The 27,639-nt window shown below is 35.7% G+C and overlaps 1 protein-coding gene across 4 annotated transcripts in view; it reads right to left on the reverse strand.

Moving 5' to 3' along the window:
• Window positions 1-2,010: 2,010 nt before the first annotated feature.
• Window positions 2,011-27,639, reverse strand: part of LOC123871204 (rho GTPase-activating protein 9-like) — a 135,759-nt gene continuing 110,130 nt past the window's right edge. For 2 of the 4 annotated variants that reach the window (XM_045914846.1, XM_045914847.1), the window contains exons 2-13: window positions 26,954-27,082; window positions 16,081-16,213; window positions 14,825-15,036; window positions 14,355-14,501; window positions 13,821-13,933; window positions 12,835-12,949; window positions 12,225-12,339; window positions 7,443-7,580; window positions 5,495-5,670; window positions 4,822-4,960; window positions 4,290-4,395; window positions 2,011-3,967 (exon numbers count right to left, since the gene is read on the reverse strand). In XM_045914846.1, the coding sequence (XP_045770802.1) occupies window positions 3,766-3,967; window positions 4,290-4,395; window positions 4,822-4,960; window positions 5,495-5,670; window positions 7,443-7,580; window positions 12,225-12,339; window positions 12,835-12,949; window positions 13,821-13,933; window positions 14,355-14,501; window positions 14,825-15,036; window positions 16,081-16,213; window positions 26,954-27,082 (1,725 nt within the window). In that variant the 3' untranslated portion in view covers window positions 2,011-3,765. The remainder of the gene's footprint in view (window positions 3,968-4,289; window positions 4,396-4,821; window positions 4,961-5,494; window positions 5,671-7,442; window positions 7,581-12,224; window positions 12,340-12,834; window positions 12,950-13,820; window positions 13,934-14,354; window positions 14,502-14,824; window positions 15,037-16,080; window positions 16,214-26,953; window positions 27,083-27,639) is intronic. The other 2 variants (XM_045914848.1, XM_045914849.1) reach the window with 1 other exon arrangement.

Genomic DNA, 27,639 nt, shown 5'->3' on the forward strand with positions numbered 1-27,639 from the left:
ATTAACACAAAAATAATTCCTGAAGAGCATCGAAGCGCCTACATGCGAAAGGAAGCGCGCAGGAACGCGACTGCCCGAGAATGCGCGCTACTCCGCGCGCGTCCTCTTCTGTCGCCGAGCTGGCCAGCGACCGATGACACCGACGCGACGCATGGTTGACGGGCGAGAGCCGCCGCCGCGCGTCCTCTGGTAGATATTCGCGTAATGTGTCACGCGATTAGAAAACTTCACGGGCATGCTCTGCGCTACGCTCCGCCATATTATGTGCGCCGGCCCTAAGGCGCCATCTCCACGGGCGAGGGAATTGCAACGTGTCCGACCTACTATCGTCGGCGATAGTATCGCCCTGTGGAGAGTTGAGATATTGGCCTATAAGAGTTGTATCGAATTTGGTGGCATATCGAATTGTGCCGCCACTAAGAAAGGATATTGGGCAATTCCAGCGGAATTACAAAAAAAACCAAAATGGCAGCGGACGAGCGAGCTTCTATCAGCTAAATACTAGTTACTAAAGCATGGTATAAATAAAACGATCTAAAATTGAATAAGTAATTTTTAATCTTTATTTCATGTCATTTTTCTCTATTTCCAAGCATTATTGGCGTTAAAATATTATTTATTATTATTTTATAATAATTATACACAAGTACTTATACACTGACATTGTTAACTCTATCAGCCGAAATACAAAACTTTGGTTCCTAGCTTATAACAACGTTATACATTAGTGTACCCAAAATACATTTATTAGTGTGTTTGGGGTCATAGATACATTTGAGTAGTGAAGTGTCAAAATCTATATGTAGGAACAAATTATGCCGGACGTAACCTGGGGCCATAAATGTAACTGAGAGAAATTTCCCTTTGATTTTCTTCTTCGAAACAGCGAAACGAACTGAGTTCACATTCTTTTTGGAAGTCGGTTAAAAAGCTTTTCTTTTCAAAAAGGAGAACATTTCCAACCTGACGAATCGAAACGACCAACAGAAAAAGTTTATTCCTTTAGGAAGGAGAAATTCAGAATTAATATTAAGTTTCTCTCAGTGTAAATGAAAAAGTAGTGAATTTTATGTGAATTTTTGCACTTCTGACTTTTATTTTATTTACTTTTCAGCGCTAATCCTAATATCAGACTAAAATCGTTTAGTAAAATAGTATCGATAGAAGAATTTAGTTTAAGCCCGTTTTAAATTTAGTTTAAAACCGTAAATGTTTTACCCCTATGGGTATAGAATTTAAAACTACGGTTGAAATAATCATAGTTAGATATTGGTACCTCTTAATTCGTTTCGTTTGTTAAATTCGAAATTTTTACATAATAGCAATCAAGGCTGTGGCAAACCTGTCTCAATGGCTTTAGGAAACTGATTGTAATTGGGGAAACTATATTATAAGGTCACGTCCATACAACTCATGAAACCACAAGCACACTAATAAGTAGACACATCAATATCATAGCAGTAGTTATGGTTGATTAATACAATAACTCAATCAACAAGTTTTATTTTAACCTTCGAAAAGATATATTTCGACTCACAGCAGTCCAGTGACCAAGAAACAGGACTAGATGTTTACTTGCAAGCAATTTGAAAAAAAGAAAAGATTTTACTTCACATTAGCCATTTCATACATTGCTGTCCCCACGAATATTTTATTTTTGCGGGTTATACTGTCCAGAAAGAATTAGTACATACATAGTAAAGTCAGTCTGACATTGTTATGTTTGTATGTTTATAAGAGTTAATCTCAAAAAGGTCGTAATGGATTGCATTCTAATAAAGGTAAGTTCCCTGAATATATTTTATATTACCACTATTTAAGTCAATAGTAGTCAATCAAAAGTCATTTGTAGCCGGAGTGATATTCAAGTGTATTAAGTGCAATTTAAATTCACATAGGTACCTAAGTAAAAGCGTGCCCCTAAAATTGGGGACAAAAATGTATTGAATGGCCACTGCGAATTTAACTTAAAACAAAACGAGAAACTAAGAACACAACAACAAATATTTATTATCACAAACTGATAAATCATCTATGATGACTATTTACAAGGCCTTCTCGCTTAAGGCACAAAAATAAGTTGGCTTACAGCCTAGACCCTTATTTACTATGACATTCAAATTGTAGACGCCAACACATCTTCGCCTATCTCCATTTTGGTTGGATACCGACCTTAGTACGATAGTACCATATGTCCGGGCCTTACATTATTTTAAACGGTGTCAATAACGTCACAAAACGAATTTGAAGGGTGGGTACAATTTCAGTGTCATAGAAAAGGGCCCTACTCTATACAGTAGGACTCAATTATATACAGATTTGGCCCCAAAACAATGGTGTTTCATATTTAAATCGGGATTAAATTTTTCTTACACGAAAATATTACGTCGACACTGGAATTTCTTGGCGTAAGGGACATTTTAACTTTTTCTATTTAGGTAAGTTGGTAAGAAGCAATTAAGAATTCAATTCACAGGCCCAAAAAAAGTCTACAGTATTGGCTTTACAAGACCAGGGTGCACGGTCATGTAAAGCCAAGTTCTAAAAAAAAAGTTTAGAATTATTAAAAGAACTTGAAAAGTTTTTGGAATAAAAAAAAGTATCCATTCCACAGACACTAGAAGCAACTATTCTTTAAAAACATTTAGATCCAATATTCTTTAATAATCATAAAACCTTTTGTCACAAATAATAATAATATGAAGTGACGAGAAATCGTAGTCCCTTGCGTCAATCAAAATGTTTCTACCGACATTTTATTAGAACTATTCGTAAATACATTATATTCTTCTATTTATAATATAATTATTCATTTAAATGTATTATAATATTACCCCTAGAGCCTCGTGCAGTCTTTCCATAACAATATTGCTTACAATCACAACACATACATATAATTTCGATATATTTTTGGACGAGTAACAAACGGAAGTTTGCATTATTCAAAGCATTATTCGCTTGTCTTGTGCAATAACGTCATAATTGTAAATACAATAAAAAATACGAAAATTAGTGCTCCCATTAGTTCTATAGCTAATAGACACAATTTGTAGTTTCGAACGTACTTTGAACTTGAAAGTTTTGTACACAGTTTTTTCAAATTGTAAACATTGTAGTTTTTTGAGTTGTGACATTATTAGTTATTATGTACCTAGCTGGAGTAAGGAGCTGGAGCGAATCAAACCCAATCTTAAATTGATTTTAGAGTTATTTTTTAAGTTTTTCACTAAGTATATTTCTTTAAATTACTAATATCGCTATTTTATCAATGTTTTTGCACTTATGACGTTTTTGCACCACACACACTACTTTATGATTTTACTATGCCGTCAAGTTAACTGTAATAGACACTTTATTATAATTACTAGTAAATACAATAATATGTCTTTTAAACATTAGGTAAGTATAAGAGATCACACATCCAGGCATTTCGCGATTACCTTCATTGCATTGCACCAATCTTGAAAACTATACGTCACTAATAGAGTTTAGAAATGGAAGCTACAATTATAATCTGTTTGAATAAGATATGACCATAGACAATAATAATTTCTTTGGCAGTGGCTCGAAGTTAATGGTGTTATAATATTACCTACTTTACTATAGCCTGACAGTTAAAGAAACCGATGTGTTTGGTTCACTCACCATTACAATTGTCTAGCCAGCCACGTGCCACATATCTGCGTCTAGAAATTGCCGGAAAACTTGCCCGTTATAAAGTTTTTAGGATATTTTTACAGTCTAAACTCATCTTTTAAGTCCAAATCACGCTTTCTTCTTGCCCTTGGTCTCTTCTACGAATATATCTTTGTATTCGTTAAGTAGTATGTCGACAACGTTGTTCTGCTGTATGTAGTCGATGGCTATGTTGTGTTTCTGTTCCTCGGGAGCCCATAGGAGTGTTGGGCCGAAGACTATCGCTAGGTTGGCGGTGTGCATCCTGTTGCGTTCGCTGTATTGTGTAACTCTGGAAAGAGAACAATAATCATTTAACATTCATCTTTTTCTCAGCATGTTCCCAGAATACAACAAGAGCATGACGGGTTACTAGTTTCTTACAGACTTACTCGTACTGCAATTTAAATACTGAACCATCCTTTTCAATGTAATCTAGTAGGTGTTTTACCAAGGAGGTATTTTAGGCCCAATACAATTCAATTCATATATTAACAATTACATTAAATGATATCTTATGTCTGGATTTTTTATTGCATTTTAATTATTAAACTAGATACCTACAATATTATAAAGAATAAGCTAGACATTGATGATTATAATACTTTTCTTACTTCAAAAGGTGCTCCAGTAAAAATTTGAGTGTATCCCTGTTGCACTGTGGTAATGCTTGTATGATGCTCTGGAACTCTTTTACCCTGGCATCTCTAGGCTTTATTGCTGTAAATTAAAACGAAAATATTAAGATGGAAAAGTGAACATCATAGCAAGATACTCGTACTTAATAGAAGTTCTTTCCAGGTTAACACGAAAGCTGATCGTAAAAATATCATTTTAAGACAGTGACAATTTCAATTTTTAAAGATTTTTATGAATAATAATTATAAAAAAAGAACGTTATAAATAGTATGAAAATAAAAAGTAAGTAATATTTTAATTTAATTTAATTTGTTCACAGACTGAGCTTGAGTTTTAAGAGTCTGGAGTATGTTATTAAATATGGAGGTTATGATAGTAAAAGGTAATGTTGCCATTGAAGAGGTGACATAAGATCGATTCCAAAAAGCACTTAAAGGCCTGTTTTTTATGAACTATATTTTGAGCCATATTACATAGATGTTGAGGTAAAGATCCAAGTTTACTTACAACAGGCTGCAAGGATCCTGTCAAATAAAGTGCAGGGGATGAGAGGCTCTTTCAGTTCCCTGAAGAACAACTTTAAGGAACCTGTTAGTACGTGGATGTCTGTGTTGTTCTCGATCACTGACAGGTTGTTCTGATCGATCTGAAAAATTGAATTATGCTTTATTAATTACTCTTAACAGGGCTCTCTCCGTCACTCGTTTCATACAATCGTAGTTCCAATTTCATTTGAATATTAAGCAACCAAAGTCCATGAAATTTTGCAGGCATATTCTAGAAACTAATATCTGTGTCTGTGGTGTTTTAGATTTTTCTAAAAATATGTAGTTTTAAAATTACAGGGTCTCAAAGATTTGTATGAAAATTTTAAGACCGCGTAACTTTGAAACCGAATATTTTAACAGAAATCTGGAAAACCACAGACATAGATATTAGTTTCTAGAATATGTCTGCAAAATTTCATGGACTTTGGTTGCTTAATATTCAAATGAAATTGGAACTACGATTGTATGAAACGAGTGACGGAGAGAGCCCTCTTAAAGTGAAATGCCAATCGGCACCACGAAAATGTTTTCCATTATCATTGTACATATCAGATACTGAACCCCTGCAAGAAGTGAAGCTTGTCTATTACAGTATGCCGATTTACTTTACAGTTATTCATTCTAGTCCTCACCTCTAATCGTATCTTCTGCACCTGGCTGAGGTTGCCACTGGCTCGGTACAAGCCATCAGTGCTGAGGTTCTCTTCGCTGCTCTCGATCTCTTTCACACAAGCCTTGACGAAGTCCGGCACGCGCGGACTCGACGCCGGACACACCTCCTCCAGCTTGCGACCGAATACGGGCTCATCTGTAATAGAGAGGTTACTGTCAAATATTTTGTATCTTGTAAAAGGTCATTTGAGTTACGCGAGAACTATATAGGTATCACACTCGCAAGGCGCGTGTAAAGCGTTGCCGGGCGCATTTCGGACTGATCTCGCGTAACTTAAATGACCTTCTGCAGAGTGTTCTTTCAATATTTTTTTACATTTAAAAAGAATTGTACAATCTAAACATTAACAAAAAATATAGTAACCACAAAGTTCTCCCAAAATTTTTATTATAGATAATAGATATAGTATAACATATAGACTTGTTTACTGTTTTCCTCCACAAAAGAGCTTGTGACGAATTGTAAATACCAATCACTTGTATGGACTACTAAAACAGTCAGACTGGTCAGACTACAACATAATAATAAGTACGAATATGGCATTTAACGAATTGTGACGTAGTTATGACCCATTTTTATAGCATTCACGCCGTAATGACGTCAAAAGTATAAACCGTCATGGGAATTTTGAATAGGTACTACGAGAAAACACGTAAAATACTCTTCTCACAAGGAGTTGGTGTTGGACAAATAGGTATAGTCCTGTGGCTACAAATATTTATCCAAAGTCATCGCGCTGTAGTAAACTTTTGATTACCTACGTTTAAATACAGACAATTCAATGCCAGATTTTTAAACTTACCTACTCAAATGTTTAACATAGTAGATATGTAAACTTCGTAGATAAACTAAATGGAAAGAACAGAAATAGTAAAATGTGCAGCTAGCAGCACAAAAAACATTTAAAATAGGTTTCTGTTTTCAAAATTATTTTACTCAAACCGTAACAAGTTATCGAAAATGCCCAAACCATTCTATTTACTAATGTTAAATTAAAAAAAAAAAACAACCATCCACCGCTACGGGAATAACCAGGGTTCGAGATAAAATAAAACACAAACTAGGTAATAAAATGGCACTACTTCTATTCTATACAGAATTAATGCGAAAAAAACACAAAAGCTCATTAATTTATTACATATAACTAATTTTGAGCTCATTAGTATATTTACAATACTCACCCACTTTTTCAACAATCCTTACTTAACTCCAAAATTTCGAACAAAAAATTTGTTAACATTCCAAAAATTCCAAAAAACTGAAATCCATACCAAAATCACATCTTTTTAAGCTGAGACAAAAATCGTGTTAACTTTAAAACCATTCACCAATTGAAAAATAATATTTATAAATTTTTTTAATAAAAAAAATCATGCAATTGATAACTTCATTAAAGCTACAAAATCACAGCAACATCTAAATAAATTTAAAAATCTATATGGCAAAATTTTTAAAGTAGCCCAATAAAACTATAAGCAACACCAGGTAGGAAGAGGTATTCATATAAATAATTAATCAATCATATTTCACATACCAGATTAAACCTGAATAGTTAAGCATATATAATAAGTATATTTATTTGGACGCACGGTAGTGCAGCGTCAAGTTCTTTAAATGATACATAATAAAGAACTTTAATCACTCGTTTTAAAAAAAATACGAAAACAATGCAATTTAGGTATACATTTATGGTCTACGTTTTTATTAATTAAATTTTTGAGGACACGCGAGCAATCTTAATGTAAGTCCAGTCAAATTTAAAGCAGTATCTAATTTAGAAGCTCGGAAAAAATACTCTCCACTCAAAGGTGCAATAAATTAAAGTGAGGAAACTAATATTCTACAAACTTATAGGTATTTTGTTGGTGCAAGCCCTCCCAAGTATATTTAAGTATTGATAGCCGAACCTTTATAGATTCCTTTCTTCACTAGCACCTCCATGGCGGGGCGTTTGGCGAAGAATTTTCTAAGCCTACTTCTAACGTGTGACCTCTGTATGGAAACTTCGGTTGAATCGCTTAAATCCTCGTTGCTACTACCGCCAGCTGAAATGGACATTACAAGAATACAATTATGGAAGAAATTAGCACAACACTTAACATCATAGAGATAGGAGAAGCGACAGTCGTTAAAGATAAATGTACAGTCAAACTTTATTAAGCGAATAATAGTATTCTAAAAAGTTATGGATTTGATGTCGTAACCCATATTTTTTATTATTGACATACCTAATAATAATGTTGGATTTAGAATATTATGTTCATTCACAAAAGGATAATTGTGGCAAAATAAAATTTGACTGTGTCATAAAGTAAAGTAAGTACCTATAAATAACCCGTATAAAAATATTAAATAAGGTACCCAAAACATATAAAAAATAGACTAAATAATGAAGTAATAAACTGAGAAGGATAGAATATTCAAATAAAAGTTGAAAATGTAGAGTAGGTATAAAGTGTTATTCTCAAAGTAAAAGCTGTAAAGTGTTATTTACTAAACGACAATAAACGAAATAAAACGAATGTAAAGAAGAAAAGTTTAATTTTTAATAGGAATAGATACCCAATACCCATACACCATGTTTTGCAAATATGACATGACAATTCGAAGAAAAACCACGAAGTCTATTTCGATAAAATAATGTGAAACATTCATTTTGTAATAGAAATACAAATATATGTTAGATTATGACTCAGACGTACACAATTTAGAATCTGTAACAACTAAAACTTTTTTACCTTCAGGGTTTGGTGAGCCTTTTACATCTAATCACTTTTGCCGGGAAAATTTTTAATAAATTATTACCAGTTTTGTTTGATTAATATAAAAAATTGGTATAAAAATCAAATCTATCAAAAAATTGCATAGTTTACGTTTCGCAGTTACAGATTTTCTTTACATTTAAGTCTGTATTGTAGTGATATTTCTTCGAGATAATATTTTAAGATATCTATGCAGTATCAATGAAATGATACCAATAGCTGATAACAGCTGTGTTAATTTCAAATGTCTACCAGGCAGACTTTTTCGAAATGGCCTATTTTTGCTTTTTATAAATAGGTAACAGACATAGTAAAATGTCTAAGTTCTTGTTCTTATTAGCAAAAATGAAGTTTTTGGAAAGCATTTAAAAAAGACGCAATATAGTGGATGGTTGTTACATATTATACCTCCGGTGATATACCTAAAGTTAGATGTGATAGATAGTAATATATTTTATTAAATAACTTCATAAATTGAAAAATATTTTCTTTTCGTTCTTAGAGAACAAAAATAAATAATTTAACAGTCAAAAAACCTTGTTGGAGAATAGAGCGTAGAAACATTAATAATATTATGAGAAGATTTCGCTTTTTGTTACTGGTCTGTTGTAAGTACATAAATTCTCTAGCAGGCAGATTCTCATTATTAATACAGCAAAAACCAGTTTTTAATACATATATCAAACAAGTAAAATATGAATTAATAATTTTTTTTTAATATGGTTTGGCCAAATCTCATACGTTTAACGAAAGTGAAATGTTGAGATCCAAAAAATCTTCTCAGTTTCGACGGCGAGGAAGAAGGATTCTTCTCTGTTGGACTTCTTTTGCTCTTCATAATATTCGTAATGAACTTTATTGCTCGTGTCAAAATCCATTGCACATTGCATCACTGATTTCATTTTAGCTATTTATTTGTCCAGTCAAAAATATTTTTTGATAAATTCATATTGCCACATCGTTAACCGAAAATTCAATTTGTGCATAATATATTACGGCTTTAATAAGCGATTAATATTAACTCATTTTTTTCTAATACCATTTAAAAATGTTTCACTATAACTAATTAATAGGTAAATAGTAGAGTTTTTTTTAATTCGACAACTACCAAATTGTCACTAGTCTCCTTTGCGAATCACTATTTGCAAAAGCACTTCGAAATTAAACTAATAGATGTCACTACGTAAGTTTCAGATGGTCCAAAAGTGGATTGCCAATAAAATCAATATATTAGGTACACTTAATTCGGTATGCTTATCAAAGGTTGCTATATTACTAAATGCTAATCAAAATTATATCAATAAACCGTGTTATCAGATAAGAGACAAAAACGTGCATGTGAATATCAAGCACTTATCGATAATAGTAATTAATGGCACAAACTTTACAAATTCGAACGTACCTACGCACCACTAGGTTATTTGACACGTTAGATTGTTCAAGGGACCAATCTCAGAAACTGATGAAAGGATTTTATAAAAGTACCTATTCATCATTAAGTATGGAAGAATTCTGCTGTAACAAGTGTAAATTAAAAATTTATAACACCCCCGACGATCCAAAGTATTTGAGTTTTCCAAAACATCATTTTCAAATAAATAATTATGTATTTAGGCAACGTCCAACTTGACAGCTTGACATTTGTCTATTGACATAATATTATGAACCTAACGGTTATCTAACCTTCTTTTCTACAAGAAAACTAGAAAAGAGCTCATAACTCTTAAACGGCTGAACCAATTTTTTTAGATTATAGCTAAGAACACTCTCGATCAAGCCACCTTTCAAACAAAAAAAACTAAATTAAAATCGGTTCATTCGTTTAGGCGCTACGATGCCACAGACAGATACACAGATACACAGATACACAGACACACAGATACACACGTCAAACTTATAACACCCCTCTTTTTGGGTCGGGGGTTAAAAACACCATTAACTACTTGCTTAAGTAGTGTTAACAAAAAAAAAAGACTTGTAGTTCATTCTGTAAACTAAGTTAAACAGGTAAAGTAAAAGTAAAATATTCTTTAGCACACTAAACTTACATAAAGAAATATACTTATAACAAGGTGCTTTTGTTTATAACAATATAGGCGGCCTTATTGCTAAAATAGCGATCTCTTCCAGGCAACCCTAAGGTACCTAGGTCTTAAATATTATTACGCGCTAACCTTATCCGCTTAATAAAAGGTATAACAGTGCATCAACAACCAACCTAAAAAAATGTACTTAGTTTAGATATTGTGTACAAGATAAGTAGCCACTGTTTATCAAATAAGGTTTCTACTTATTAGCAACTTATTAAGCTTATAAGTCGGTACATATTAAAATAGCAAAGTCAAGTTTCTTGCTTGTTATTAGTAGAAAAAACTTTTGAACCAGTGGTAGATTCTCGTAACGAGTCAGTTAACAAACTTTAAATCAAAACTAAATATTTCTTTTGCTTCTATTAGACAAAAAGGATGATCGCATGAAGATATGAGAAACTTCCATTTCGACAACAATTCACAAACCTCATGATACTGTTTTAGATTTAAAAATAAGGGCGCACGGCAGTGTGGAGACAAGTTCAATGTATTTATAAGTTAGGTAGGTACATTTCAATGCGATTGTTATTTATCACTTTAAGTTAAGTAAGTAAATGTTTTTCATCTTACTAGAATCCAGACGACCGAATCCATTAACGCAGCCACAAGTTAACATCACTTGCCTAAAACTTAATCCTTCGCACCATTTTCGATCACTATTGTATCCCGACGTTTCACAAAAATAAAGTCAAATTCAGTAAAAAAAAAATTGATTTAAATTTAAAGTTTATAATTTAAAAAAACACAATTATGACACTGGCTGGCAAACTAAAAAATTAATAACTATGTCACTACCGTTGGAATTTTGAACTGTAGTTAACTATAACTCACACAATTGCTATGAGCTCTCGAAGCTAACTGAATGAGGAAAACATGAATATTAACTGACCATTTTACCGGGAACTTATTCGTCATTGACATATCTCACGAAAACCGGGAAAACTTTGCTCATTTACATCTATGTTTCAATTAATAGGTATAACTAATAAATATTTATAATATAACAAAATGGATTATGGTTTTTGCATTAGCATTGTATAAACTGAATCATAAAATTTCTTAGACGTGTTCTGATCAATATTATGCTATTCATCAATGGACTGTGAGCGTAAATGTTTTGGTTTGTTGATATTTTTTGGAATTGATTTCTAGTATAATATCAAAATTCGAATGATATACAGCTTTTTTAAAAATACAATTAAGTATGTAATTATCTTTAATTGTAGAGTATCTGACAAATTATCCAAAGTTTAGGTACACGCAATTAGATATGCATCTTCTAGACAAGCACACTCTAACATTATATAATGATTGCCAAAAAATCTGTCATGTCCAAAAACTTAATAAAAAAATGTTAAATGTAAACGTAAAAATAATGAAGTATACAACAAATAATTGATCAGTCAAAATTTTCGTAAATAAAGCTAAAAAGTAATGATGGAGAGAATGCAAAAACCGAACGACCCAGAAATGTGTAAGTAATAGTCCTTTGTCCACGATTTACGATGGATTTCAGTCCCTCTTTCCTTGGAGTTCCTTTTCAGTGTGCCTAGTGGGAGATTTTTAACCTATTCGATCGCGTAAAAGTTAACTGCGTTTTGTATGGAGTTGAAACAGCGCCATCTAGTGACAAGAAGATGGCGCTGTTTCAATTCCATACAAAACGCAGTTAACTTTTACGCGATCGAATAGGTTAAAAATCTTCCACTAGGCACCCTGTTCAATGTTCAAGGTTCAAAATTTCTTCATAAAGACAGATCGTCTACTATCCTGCTCTGTAACCTAGGCTGGAATTGTGCTTAAAATAATGTATAATTAAAGTGATGGAAGAACAAACCTTTTTGCTTGCTCCGTGTAGCGTGCCGCGACACTGGCGGTGTTCGGCCGAGGCTTTCTAAGTCTGTGTTGCTACTCTGGTAGGGGCTGGGCCGGTCGTCCAATGGTGGAGGACCCTGTGGAGGCACCAACGACTAATCAAATAGATCTTTAGCTTTTTTTTTTCAGAATTTGTTCATTTAGCAAAGCACAAAGAGTTATTTATTATTTATATAATCGTCCCGTGAGGTCGTGGATTTAGGTTTGTAATCCCGTGGGTTTTTAATTCCTAGTTTTCCTAGATAAACCGTGAACGAAGTCGCGGGTAACATCTAGTAATAAATAAATTTACCGAAATTCCTTTGAAATAATTACTTAGAAATGAAAATCTTTATATCTTTTAACGTAGAAAGCATTAAAAGTATGTAAAATAAAAGATTAAGGCCTTATTCACACGAGAGCTTTTTTATAGCGTCCAAATAGAACATAAACATATGTACCTATTCCCAAGTCAACGCTTTTACGTATGAACTTGGGAACACGTATTATTTTGTTCTATTTGGACGCTTTTTTAACGGGCGTAAAAAAGCTCTCGTATAGATGAGACCTAAAACCCATAATTTTGCACTTACAAGTTTGTATATGACATTCTGTATGCACTTAAGCAGTCGTATGGCACCTTCTTCCGTGAAGTCCTGCAGCAGGTACTGGTCATGTTCCACCGTCAGCAACAGAGAACGCATGTACCTGTCGGGAAACAGGAATTAGTACTTAATTTAATAGAATGAACCTTTACGCGCGATTGAAGTAAAACTTCTTTGATTTTTGAAGGTGTCTGACTAACTGACTTATCTATAAACGCGCAGCTCAAAATTTAAATAGGTACGTAAAAAAGATCTGAGTTATTTTCATGTTGCTAGAAGATTCATGAAAATAGTAGGAAAAATCGGAATCATCAAAATTTAAATCTGGAACTTGGTGTTTGCACTACCGTGTCCTTATTGAAAAGTTGAGTTTAAGTTCCTTTAACTACCTTCACAAGCTACCTTTTTTGAATTATATGTTAGTCATACCTCAAGTTAATGATTATACTATCAAAGCCTCAATAGCTCAACGGTTGAGGAGCGGACTCAATTCCAAAACGTCGGCGGTTCAAACCCCACCCTTTGGACTATTGTCGTACCCACTCCTGGCACAAGCTTTACGCTTAATTGGAGGGGAAAGGGGAAAATTAGTCATGATTAGCATGGATAATATTCTTTTTAAGAAGAAACAAAAATAAAAACATCTATTCACAGTTACCAATTTTGAATAAATGATTTGATAATAATTATAACCACTGTACGCATTTTGTTTGTCAATTGTTAGATTAGCTTCACTCAAGCCTCGACGTTTTTTTTTTAAATTATATAGACTAGCACTTGGCTGCAATCAGACCTGCTAGCAAGTGATGATGCAGCCTAAGATGGAGCGCGCTTGCCTAGAAGTTGCCTATTCACTCTTGACTTGAAGGTACCCATATTATAAGGGGAAAACTGATGCCGGAAGGGCACATGTTACAAGTTTCCTAATTGTCGTGAACCGTGGTATAGGTCGGTGTAAAGAGGGAATAGCTTACCTTCTCGTGTGCTGCTGTATGCACTGCACGACGTGCGCGTTGAGGAGCGGCAGTTCTAACTCAGCACGCGGCGCCGTTGGACTGGGCGGCGTGTTGTTTGGTTTGGGCAATCTCTGCAAAAGAATAGAATTGAATAGATTTTTATTCAACTAGACTTTTACAAGTGCTTTTGAATCGTCAAATAATTTACCACTGGTTCGGAATGCCGTTCCTACCGAGAAGAACCAGCAAGAAACTCGGCGGTTGCTCTTTTCAATTGTTTAATTTACAATAATATTCCATACTATACAAGCAATTGCAACCCCGCGCATTGCTGGAGCGAGTCAAATCCATGCTTTTTTATCATTTATATAATCTTCGATTGTGTAATATGCTTTTGCCAAGAGCACACTTTTAATGGATTTCTTAAACTTTTGTAAGGGCAAGTCTAATACTGACTGTGGAATTTTATTACACTCATTCCCACAAATGACTTTCCCACTTTTCTGAGGCAAGGCCTTTCCCACTTTTCTTTTCTATTCCTACTGTACATACCGTCGCCTCGTAACTCCGCTGGTCCTTGTAGAACACCAGCTTGCTAGGCGTGAGGATCATGTAGCAGTCGGTCCAGTTCTTCTTACTCTTCTTTCCTCCCTCCATGAACTTGGTGCGCTTCATCGGCCCTTCGAAGATCACCGGCGCCTGAAATTATAAACAAAAACATTAATCAGCATGTTTGCTGACCGAATTTCAGCCACGGCATACAATCTTTTTTTCTTACTATACATATAGGCATGCGCTTGACTGCAATCCAACCACAACCAAAATCACACCAAATAGTAGGTGATGATGCAGCCTGAAGAGAGCGCGTCTGCCTAAAAGATGCTTCTTCACTCTACTTTTGAAGTACTTCTATTTACGCCATTTCAATGGAGATTAGCCAACCACGCAGCTGATAGATGCTAGACATAGATACTATGTCCAGCAGTGGACGTATGTAGACTAAGGGATGGATGATAACTTACTTCTATGGGTGGGTGTATCAACACTCTTTGAGGCACCACAGGCGGCCTTGGTTTCTGTTTGGGCGCGACCATGGACCTGGACTTCCTCTCTTTCTTGGCTCCTGGCTCCCGCTCCCTGACCTCCACATCTAGACTGTCTCCTGATGAAGAAGGTGGTAGCTGGAGGTGGTTCGGGCGACGGGCGGCTGTGAGGAGATTTTCTGTTGAACCACCTTGAAAGTGGAGAGGGTTGATTATTATTTAAGCTTATGAGGTTGAATAGGAAGGCGCAGTCCTCAAAAACCATAGATGCCGTTGATCGCCGAGCCAAGAGACTCATAGGTAAAGACTCTCCTTTCCTGGCGAAACTTCAAAGTCTCGACCGCCGCCATAGGTTCGCCGGCTATCGGTGTTTTACAAGGTTTATTGCGAAGAGTGCGTTTAGGAACTTTTCGATCTTGTACCCATTCACCTTTTTACAACCGTACCTCAAGAAGTCGGGCGAGTTTCCATCCCTATGTCGTCGATATTCCTTTAACACGCACGAAACGTTTTGCGTCATAATTCTTCACACGCTTGACTAAGGTTTGGAATACTCTTCCGAGATCTATGTTTCCTACCAATTACAATCCGGGTACCTTTAAAACAAGAGTGAATTGGCATCTTCTAGGTAAACGCCTCCCATTTTAGGCTACATCATCACTTTCCATCAGGTGAATTTTAAAAATCTCTGAACCATGCAGTGAGTTTAACGGACCAATAAACGCGCTCGAACTTGTGCATTATAAGTGAGCATATGGGGAAGGTTAGTCCCGTCGATACCTGAAAGCCTTCTGCACATTAAAAGTGTGAAACGCGGATGAAAATTGCGGAGGGCTGTAGTATTTCTTCATTTTAGGCGGGATGTAAGAGCAATAAACAGTTTTTGTTCATTTTAGACATTCCGTAAGGCAATTTCGCACGCTTGCGTGTTATTGATGCATGTCCGATGCAATAATGATTACCTACTATTTATTTATTATCTATTGTCATCATACATTGCTGCAGTTGATTGGACATAATTAATTAATTAAATATCGATAAGTAAGTATAGATTGTTACTGCTATACTCACGTATTTAGTCGACGTAAGCCCGACTAGTTTTGAACCCATCTGGGGCTCTTTTTCACAGGGACAAGATAGTTCAAGATACCTAGTTTAAACGTTAAAACCCTCTAGGTACTTTAATACTGCATCAATACAATAAAAACATTTAAAAAGCCAGATCCTACCCTTACCCAGTCGCTTATGTGCCCAGAACGGCGGGCTCTCACAATTGGCTTTGTTGAAGCTCCGCGCGATGTCGATACGACTGCGTTCCGACGTCGGTGACCAGTTCCACGACTTGTCTGGCACATCCTGAAGACGGTCCTGATGACATACAAAGAACACCTATTTAATATCTTATTGACTACTTCGTTGATGAAGTGACTCTCGGTCGAGCCGAAAAAACGCATTTGAGTTTTCCGTCAAGAAATCTATACATATATGATATAATAAAATTGTAGAAAAGTGGTGTCTGTACAATGGAAATATATAAAAAAATGTAGCAGGGGTTGTTATTATATCGATGCCGAACCCGAAATTGTAATTAATTTTTTTTTGTCTGTTTGTCTGTGTGTTTGTGCACGCTAATATCAGAAACGGCTAATTCGATTTAGATACGGTTTTCACTAATATATTGTAGTAAGCTTCACTTAACATTTAGTGTTTATTTCATGCCAATCGGTTCATAAATAAAAAAGTTATGTCAATTTAAAGAATCACGGCGAACATTTTTAACGTACAGGGTACGTACTACACGCCTCGCGCCTGAGCGTCCGTGGCTATATAAAGCGCACTGATTCCACGCGAACGAAGTCGCGGGCACAGCTAGCTCTCAATAAGTAGCTGCAGCATGCAGTATAAATATTAAGGTTTCATATTTGCGCGTTTTTTTTTTTCTCTCATTTATTTATTTTTCACATTTTATCCTATTTTTAAACAATAAAATAACAAAAACAACAGAAAAAATAACAGAAACACAGAAAGAACAAAAAATAAAGTAACATCAACCATATTGCGTTTTATTATTACGACAATTACATTAGGGCGGCTGCGCAGAGGGTGCGAAAGGAAACAGCAGTTCCTTATCCTAATTTTATTACTAGAGATTTACATATTATAAACTAACTATGACATAAAATAAAATAATTGCTCCGCCGATTTGTGGCGGAGGCTTCTAAAGCTAATAATTGTGATGTGTGTCCGTGCCCAGTCCTCGCGCGGTGATCGCGAATTTCGCCGCGTCAGGTGTCAGATTCCGCGGCGGCTGTGGGAACGGTTAGCAGGCACAGGTCTAGCGTTGCGGCCTGACTATGCCTGCATAACACGACAGCAAATATTAATCACACTAATATTATAAAGGCGAAAGTTTGAATGTGTGTGTGTGTGTGTGTGTGTGTGTGTGTGTGTGTGTGTGTGTGTGTGTGTGTGTGTGTATGTTTGTTACTCCTTCACGCAAAAACTACTGGACAGATTTGGCTGAAATTTGGAATGGAGATAGATAATATCCTGGATTAGCACATAGGCTACTTTTTATCCCGGAAAACCAAAGAGTTCCCACGGGATTTCGAAAAACCTAAATCCACGCGGGCGAAGTCGCGGGCATCGGCTAGTCGTTTCATACTATTGGCAATCAAATTGATAAAGAACGATATTCGACCTTGCCTGAAACCTGCATGCTTGAAAGTTCTCCACAATATAATGTTTTCACAAAGGGTGGTGTGAAGTTTGCTAATCCGCACATGGCCAGTGTGTTGGACTATCGCCTAACTCATTCTGAGAGGAGACCCGTGCTTAGTAGTGAACCAGCAACGGGTTGAAATAATAATAGGGTAAAGCCTCAAGCAAAAATTAACATTGAATTACAAAATCATGGCGTTCGAGGCCTTTTTCCTTATGCAAACAAGATATTTCCCATGGTGTGCAAATATTGCATGTTTTCGCTTATTATAATTTAATGACGACAAAACATGCCAAAAATTATGCAAAACCTAATTTATTTTACAATTACATCCAGACAAATTTTATACAACATAATCTTGATAATATTAATATTATATTAATTATTACATAATTAATTATAATATAATGTAATTTAATTGACAGCGTTTAAGTCCCTTTTAAGGCACTAATGAAATAAATTAAAATTCAAAATGGCGGCGTTACATGTATAATTCCTATTTGTATACTCTGTGGCATGTGTTGTCTCTTTCATTTACGTACCTAGTAAAAGGGACATACCTAGAGCTTAGTTAAATAAATAAAATATATTGTACCTATATTAGTTTGTATTATAAAATAATACTTATATTGAAGCTTAAGTGCCCATAAGCTTTAATAAATTTCTTCGAAAAAATGCCGAGCTTTAAAGCTTGATCTGCCAAATGATTAGCAAAAACTTTTATATATTTTGCAACATTTGAAGTTACAAGACTTATTGGAGACCTGAAGCTTTTCTAAAAAGCTTGTTTTCTTAATTTCTTGGACAGAATATATCTTACTAATATTATAAAGGTGAAAGTTTTTTTTTAAATAATCTTATAATAGTTTGTATGTTTGCTACGCCTTTACGCCACAATGGTTGAACCGATTTGGCCGGAAAGCTTATATCCTGAATTAACATACCTACAGCTTGTAGGTTACTTTCTATCCCGGAAATCAAAGAGTTCCCGCGGCATTTTCGAAACACTCCACGTGGACTAACTTAGCAAGCATCGTCTAGTCTAATCGTCTAGTAGTAAGTCAAGTAAATAAAAACATTAAAATCACGCCTAAATCCGTAATATTGATGACGTGTTACGCCCTCAAATTACATCCATGTCATCGTTATAATAACGATGTATGTGTATAATTAACTTTATCATATAACACATAGGTACCTCTCGAAACCACGTTTTCGTCCGTTTGAGATGAAACATTTTAGGCACTCCTCAAAAAGGTCCTTATCACCATTTTGTTATACACTAAACTACACAAATTCAAAGGGGAAAACAATAATTTTATTATGTTATACAGCAAACTGCACAATACATGACGCACCAACGATCGTAGCAGAACAAGCAACGCGGGACCGCTGATATTTTGTAGTGTTGTAACATTGGTACAGTTTTCGACATCGATATTTTATCGTGGCTACAATAATCGCAATCGTACGGCGTACGTGCGGTTGCAAAATGAGTTATTGCCTATTTGTTGGGTGCATCTGTAATGAAATTTATTAGCAAGAATAGCTTGACCTGGTTAGTTGGGTGTTGCATAATTTATTTTATACCTATAATTAGCTCCCTGTGAAGCCACGAAGCATCGCTAAATGAAGATCATTTTGGGACCGCACACAGTGTATTTTCTTTAACGTTTTTAAAATAATATACCTAAGTATGTATTCATAGTCTAAATATATATAAAAAAAAGAGAACTAACTGACTGACTGATCTATCAAGGCACAGCTCAAACTACTGGACGGATCGGGTTGAAATTTGGAATGCAGATAGCTATTATGACATAGACATCCGGATTTATGAAAATTGAACCCCTAAGGGGGTAAAACAGGAGTTTAAAATCTGCGTAGTCCACGCAGACGAAGTCGCGCATAAGCTAGTAATCTAGGTATGGATATAAACCAGTACTGTGACTGACTGGCAGACAACACACAGTCTGTGTGTGGTTTGAAATTTTGATGATAGGTATAATATCATTCGCTCAATAACTAGCTTGGGTAAGTAACGTTTACCCAAGCTGGGAAATGGATGGGTGACCGACTGTGAATGTCCGAATTTAGCTCGCTAATGTTCTCTGCCGTCCATCCAAATTATTATCACTAACATCTGATAATAACTAATCTTCAAAAGCAGTCTGAATATGTTTTCTGTAAACTACCGACATTTGAAAGAATCGCTCGCAATATAGTATTCAGACAAACCCGTCAAATTAATTTTGTATGAAACTATACCATAAGACGCCATAAAACTCAACGCCAAACGTATTGTTTTTAGATCAGAAACCAAAATAAACAGATCTCTGACAGTGAGCTGTATCCCTTGCAAACCAACCATTGAACACCAAAATAGCTATATCTACTTGCAATTACTTTTCAACTAAGTTTGCTAGCTATATTTATTAGTGATTAAAATTAACGAATGAGTTCACTCACAAGTTATTTTCTGCATTTGCCATGAGTAGGAAGTCATTCTTAAATAGTATGTGCACAGCACTATGTGTTTGGCCCTACAACAGAGTTCTTTAGCATTTTAAATACAATAGCTCATTGGTGCTAAATAAGTGTCAAACGTTGACTCAACAACATGGCTGTGCGTTGTTTCAATTAATCGCCCTATCGATAAATTCATTACTAGGACACTGATTCGAAATATCGATGAATTTAATCGATATCGATGGGGATGATTGCGCAACACTAAGCTTATGTTATCAGGCGGTCGTCGAATCGACGTTAGAAAACGTTCGCCCTCCTTATCTTAGTATATTACGCGCACTGATTACTGTATGGGTGCTCAATGAAGCAAAATGTTCATGCAAACATGCGTAGGAAACGGATGCAGTTGACGTAAAAAACCACGGATTTTGTACCTGCGCAGTAGTCGACTTTTCGACCAACCCACAGAGATTTGAAGTGAGGAGCGATGGTGTCTATCAGGAACGATCTATACTAATATTGTAAAGAGGACATAATATTTGTTTTTTATCTTTATAATTTATATGAACCGATTTTAATAATGCTTTCTCCATTAGAAAGCGGCTTTATATATTTTTTAATTCCACCCCTCACTGATTTTCAAAACTTGCATCCGAACGAAGTCGGGGAAGGTCAGGTAAAAGTCTGCTTCAGAATGTACAAGTAAAGCCCTTTCGGCTTTCATATGATACCTCACTTGATATACCTAGTTACTTTGAAAATTGAAAATATTAATCATTCTTTCATGAACACATTTTAATTTCTTTTTGTGAAGTAACCACAAATTGACGGTTTTTGGATTTTTTCCTTACTTGTGCTATAGGACCTGCATAGTACCTGTGTCATGATTCTAGGTCAACGGGAAGTAGGTACTCTATAGGTTTTCTTGACAAACACGATAGACGAACAGACGGACAGACAGACAACGAAGTGATCCTTTAAGGGTTCCTTTATCCTTTTTTACGGAACCCTAAAAGCAATTGCAGCTTTTGATTTTAGCTACTAGCGTCTATATTACAGAACTAATAATATTTATAAGCGTATAGGGAAAAAACAATAATAATTAAATTATAACCATAAACCTTACCTAAATGGTAGCTTTTGTTTCCGTTTAAGGTCAGGTAGGTATATAATAATTTTGATATAGGTAATATTTTCTTAAATAGGTAAGCAATGAATCATAATAAAATATATTATTAATTTTGTTAGTAGGTAGCTTTATTGCCCAAACTGTATCGTAATTCTCATTGCTAAGGGTTGTTACCATTCTATTAATCGTGTTATGGTCGCGATTTTCCTGGGAAAATAAATCCATGGTATCTCCGATCGTTAAACATAATATTACGACTCTAATAAAAGTAGATAGAGTAAATATTATGATATCCGGGACCAACGGATGACGGTCACAGAGAAAATGTGAAGGACTACATTAGGCCTTCAAAATCGATCGCTCATCTGGCTAATTTTTAAAAAATCTGTGAAAACTTTTTGATTTTCTCAAAGAAAATGCCCGTCTCCGGGGTGCAGGGTGCAAGCTACCTCTGCACCAAACGTCAAAACGTAAGTAACAGACAAACTCGCCTTCGCATTTGTAATGTAAAATTGAAAAATCTGAAAAAGCTGAGAATCGAACCTACGACCATGACCTCGTATGGTAAGTAATTGATAACACAAGTAACATCCAAGGATGTTGATTCTTCACCTCTACCTTGCGAAATTTTATTTTGAACACCAGGCAATATATTTATTTGAAATTGTTATTAGTTGTTAATTAATAATATTACAAGGAAAATATGAATAAATATATTGAAATTAAATATTTAGTTTAAAATAATTATAAAGTTACCAGTAGCGCCATCTATTAACGACTATTTCAAACAAATAAAATAGTGCGCGTAATATAGATGGCGCTAGTTACATCGTAATTTTCACAAGGTGTACAATGAAATTGATAAAGCCTTTGGAACTTTTCGCAATAGGTGAAGCTTTATCGTACGCAGAAACGATACCCAACAATAAGATCGTAATCTTCACAGATTCGAAAAGTTCGTTACAGCATCTGGCTCGGTGTACTTCGACATTTCGAGGAACACCGACAGCCTACAATATTATAAATTCATTATTGCAGCTTAATTCAAGATCAAAATCTATAGTCTTGCAATGGGTTCCATCACATGTAGGAATTGCTGGCAATGAAATGGCTGACCGACTCGCGAAAGAAGCATGTAGCGAAGGAATTGATGTGTCTTTGCTCCCTTTTTATTCTGACTGCATTTATCTAATTAAGAAGACCAGTCATGAATCTTGGAAAGAGTATTTCGATGAAAGATCAAAGGAGAAAGGTATATGGTATAAAACTATCCAGCCACAACCACCTACTTTGTCGTGGATTGACAATAGTTCCTTAAATAGACAGGATATGACTCTCATGATGCGTCTTCGTTCGGGGCACATTCCATTGAATAAATTTGCATATCTAATGAAAAAAGTTAACTCGCCTAATTGTAGTGTTTGCAATATACCAGAAGATGTTGTCCATATTTCAATGGAATGTGCCCGAAATGAGGAACATAGAAGAAGACTTTTTAGATATACCGCCACCAATTCTGTCGGCTTTATTAATACTGCGTTGGCCTACCCGCTCTCGGCGGAGGCCATGCAATTGTTACGGTTGGTTAGGACTGGCATCGAGAGAAGACAATTATAATTACTTCTGTCTTTTCTCTCGATGCCAATCCTATTCCTTCTTTCATATATTGGAGCTATATAGAGAGGCAATTCGCCCAGCGAATAATCTCGTAAAATAAAGATTAAAAAAAAAAAAAAAAAAAAGCCTTTGGAAGTTGAAACAGCTCTACTTAGAATCCTACAAAATAGAAATCCATATCCATACTAATATTATAAATGCGAAAGTGTGTGTCTGTCTGTCTGTCTATCTGTCTGTCTGTCTGTCTGTGTGTCTGTCTGTCTGCTACGCTTTCACTGCTCTACCGCTGAACCGATTTTAATGAAATTTTGTACAGACTTAGGATACATTCCGGGGAAGGACATAGGCTACTTTTTATCCCGGAAAAACAAATAGTTCCCGCGGGATTCCTAAATACTCATCCGCTTGATCGATTTGTATGAAATTTGGTACCGAGGTAGCTTGCGTCCCGTAATTGACGTAGGCAGCTTTTTATCCCGGAAAATCAAACAGTTCCCACGGGATCTTTAAAAACCTAAAACCACGCGGACGAAGTCGCGGGCATCCTCTAGTTACTAATAATAATATTAGAAAAATGTAGCGTAGAAACAAGGAGGTTAGATGGATTTATTTAGTACATTTAACTACATAGATACCTACTACTTAAATCTATGGGTAGGTGGGTAGAGCCAGTAGGTTTTGGTAGTAGGCACTTAGTAGGTATGTATAAAGAACGGTGGGTAAAATAAGTATGTGTATAGAAGACTAGGTGGTGATGGATGTGCAGGGCGTCCCCCCGCCTCATACCCCGATTGCCATCTCGACCTGTCGCGTCCTATAACCAAGCTACCTAGTCTTTAAAAATATTTTTTGCGGTCTATGTATAGGGTAGGTAGAGCAGACATACATTGCTTAATCGACACAGATACCTAATTATTATTATTGTTATTGTTAACCCGAACTGTCCCAATGCTGGGCAAAGGCCTCCGTTTCTTCCTTCCACCTGTCTCTGTCATAGAATACTAAATAGAGTTAATCTCTATTTTAAACCGAAAAAATCTATGTTAACTTCGAAACTTATGAGGATTTTAATTCTGTTTAGTAAATGTTATAAAAACTTCTTTACAAATTCATATTTCGAACGGAGCGAACTTCATTGAACGTCGCCATTAAAATTCGCATCAATTCATTCAAGACCGGATGCGTGCATTGGCGCGAATTCCATTTTCAAACCACATTGTATGTTCGCAATATAAGGGTCCCCACAGACTACTATAGCGGCATGTCATCACAGTTGACAATTTGGACGGTTACTGTGGTCACTGCGGAAATTGGAAAATGTTCAACCAATGCAGCCGTCCTTTTTAACCCGCTTACCCGTGTGTCTGTCTGTGGCATCGTATGCTCAAACGGATGGACCGAATTGGTTTCCAGACTTTTGGTTCCGGTTTGTTTTATTCGACAACCTGTTTAATTGAGGTGGTTTTTTCGAAAATCTGTGTTTTTAAATTTTCATTAATCAATTCAACCGCTAGAGGCGAGTTGGTTTCACACATGAAGGGTTCCGTAGCATTCTTTTTAAGAAACATTATTTTTTGATAATTTAAAAATGAATGACAGAAAAACCTCTAAACTCCTAACTAGATTTTTAATGGGTAACTTAGGTTACAGCGAACTGCAACTGGAATGTGGGCCCTCGGGCCTGTTACGATCTCAATTGTTGTGATTTGCTGAATTTATGGTATTTTTGTTGCGACAATGCATTGTAGCCAATAGTGAGCGAGCGTCAACCAACCAGAGGTGATTGCAACCGTGATATCATTGTACTCTGTCATTTTACGGTAATTGAGCAGCACAACAAAATCACTAGGTCTGTAGAGGCCCTAAACTAAGCAATTTTGCGCCAATCTTGCATAATAATATAATTTTTACTCAAACAATATTTGACTCACGTTAAAGTTAAACTGTTTGCAAATTAACTGCTGTCTCTTTTCAGTTACTTTAGTTTTATATTCCGTTCCTTTTCAAATGTTGGTTGATGGATTTGACGAATACGGTTTGCTTTTAATTTTTAAGAGTTCCCTACGTCCAAAGGAAAAGGTATCCTTACAAGATCACTTCGTTGTCTGCCTGTCATGTCAGTCAAGAACGCGTGGAGGTATCAAGTTGTAACTTGAAATATTTATGTCTACAATCCCTTTGAGCTGTGAGTTGAGAAACATCGTGAGGAAACTTGCGTGCCTAAGAGTTCTTTATAATGTTTTTCAAGGTGTGTGAAGTCTGCAAATCCGCGATTGGCCCATGGCCCAAACCATTTTGATTTTGAGATCAGTACTCAGTAGTGGACCGACGATAAGTTGGACTTGAGATCACTGAGCAGTTTTTTTTTCAATAGTATGTAACCTCCGATGTTGTGGTCGGAGACTTTGTCTATCTCATGGGGTTAAACTGGCGTGCCTAAGAGTTCTTTATAATGTTTTTCAAGGTGTGTGAAGTCTGCAAATCCGCGATTGGCCCATGGCTAAAACCATTTTGATTTTGAGATCAGTACTCAGTAGTGGACCGACGATAAGTTGGACTTGAGATCACTGAGCAGTTTTTTTTTCAATAGTATGTAACCTCCGATGTTGTGGTCGGAGACTTTGTCTATCTCATGGGGTTATGCTTGAGTTTAACCACAGAGATCACTGAGTAGTTAAATATCAATCAATCAATCAGTCCACTGCTGGACATAGGCCTTCTCAAGAGCTATTAGTATTATTCCCAAGAGTAGTTAAATATACCTAAGACCATTTGATAATAATGATGAATAAACAATATCGACTTCCGATTCCAGCCTCTAATTATTGTAGCTGTATATACAATGTACCTAATGAGGATATAAATAATAACTATAATTTAAATGTGCTATATAAACGTTCCTGATAACATATTATTAGTATATTCTCGAGTAAAACATCCTGTTTTCCTGTCGTGTTCCCAATTTGTTATAGGTACCCACTACCTACCTAACACTAACTGTAACTAGGTAGATAATTCAAAGAGTACTCTACAATATTAGTTACAATATTAGTTTCCTTAGTTTATTTTTAATCTACAAATATATTAAAAGACATTTCCAGACTCCTGAATTTGAAATTTCTCTTGAAACTCCTTGATATTTTGACAGTAGGTTTTAAGAGTTCACAGAAGTCTTTTCGAGTTCATTTCCACGATCAGCTGTTTGGAGGGTTGTAACATTGGAGTTATGAACAAATTATTATCCCCCAGGGGTATCACGGTACGAGGCTCATTATTTTTTTGGCATAATCTACACATCGACCCTAACCTCAAGTCATGACTGACATATCAACACACAGCTTAAAGTGAGGTGATTAGAAACTTGAAATTTTGACGGTGGGTTTTAAGAGTTTACAGAAGTCTTTTCGAGTTCATTTCCACGATCAGCTGTTTGCAGGGTTGTTACATCGGAGTTTTGAACATCTTTAATATCCTCCACGGGCATCACGGTACGAGGCTCATTATTTTTTTGGCACAACTACACATCGACCTTATACCTCAGCCTGCCGGGATATTACGGACATTATCTAACATCTTGTATAGCCTATATAGTGGATCTTCTTATTCTTTGGAGCTATGCACTGTGCAGGTCCTTAGATTCCCTGTATTACTTCGCCCGTATCTTCTACACTTCTGTGCTAATATATGTAACTTCTAGGTAAGTATACAGCACTTTCCTGGTTGGAATTAGAGTAGCTTCTTCAGGGTGTACGATGTGTTTTTCTAGGTGATGCGACGTTAATATGCACTAGCTGTGCCCGCGACTTCGTTCGCGTGGAATAGTGACTTTTCGGGTAGCGTGATTCTTTAAATTAACATAACTTTTTTATTTATGAACCGATTGACATGAAATAAACACTAAATGTTAAGTGAAGCTTACTACAATATATTACTGAAAACCGTATCTAAATCGAATAAGCCGTTTCTGATATTAGCGTGCACAAACACACAGACAAACAGACAAAAAAAAATTAATTACAATTTCGGGTTCGGCATCGATATAATAACAACCCCTGCTACTTTTTTTTTATATATTTCCATTGTACAGACACCACTTTTCTTCAATTTTATTATATGTATACTGTATAAATTAGAGCAGGGCAATAGCAGATTACGTATATAGCGGACTTACCTCAGGGTATAATGGTATCTGAGGTCTGGGATCCCTGCGGGGCGGAGGGCGGTACTGCGTGATCCGGGGAATGACCAGGGGTGGTCGCCTCTCCCTGCTGTACAGCTCGCACTCTTCTGGCGTGATCCACTGTAACAATCAGAAAAACCAGATTATTACCAATTGTTTAAGATTCCGTATCTGTAGAGAAAAAAAATTAGGATCACTTCGTTGTCTGTGTGTCATGTCAAGACGTCAAGGGAATCAAAACCTTTAGGGTACTTCCCGTTGATATAGAATCATGAAAGGCAGGTAGCAATGTCTTATAATACCTATGTATTACACACAGTGGCGTGCAGCTCATAGAGGCATAGAAGTACTGCCCACCCTAGTTGTAATAGATCAATGCTTATTTTCCATTACGACCTGCCAGAAAATAAGTTCATACCTTACTGCTTACCCTGGCTTTAATGCACGTCACTGATTACGCAAGCACAGATCGGATCATGAAAAAAATTAAAGTATAATTTTTTTGTACGATGGTACGGAACCCTTCGTGTGTGAGCCCGATTGAAACTTGACCGGTAAATTGTTGTTTTTTTTTTTCAATTTTTAAAATTAAAAAATGGCTGCGACACAACTTTGAGAATATTATGGAGAACTACCTATTAGACATGAAGGTACCCTCACGATGTTTTCCTTCACCG

Source organism: Maniola jurtina, chromosome 13, assembly GCF_905333055.1.
Source record: "Maniola jurtina chromosome 13, ilManJurt1.1, whole genome shotgun sequence".
Taxonomy (NCBI): domain Eukaryota; kingdom Metazoa; phylum Arthropoda; class Insecta; order Lepidoptera; family Nymphalidae; genus Maniola; species Maniola jurtina.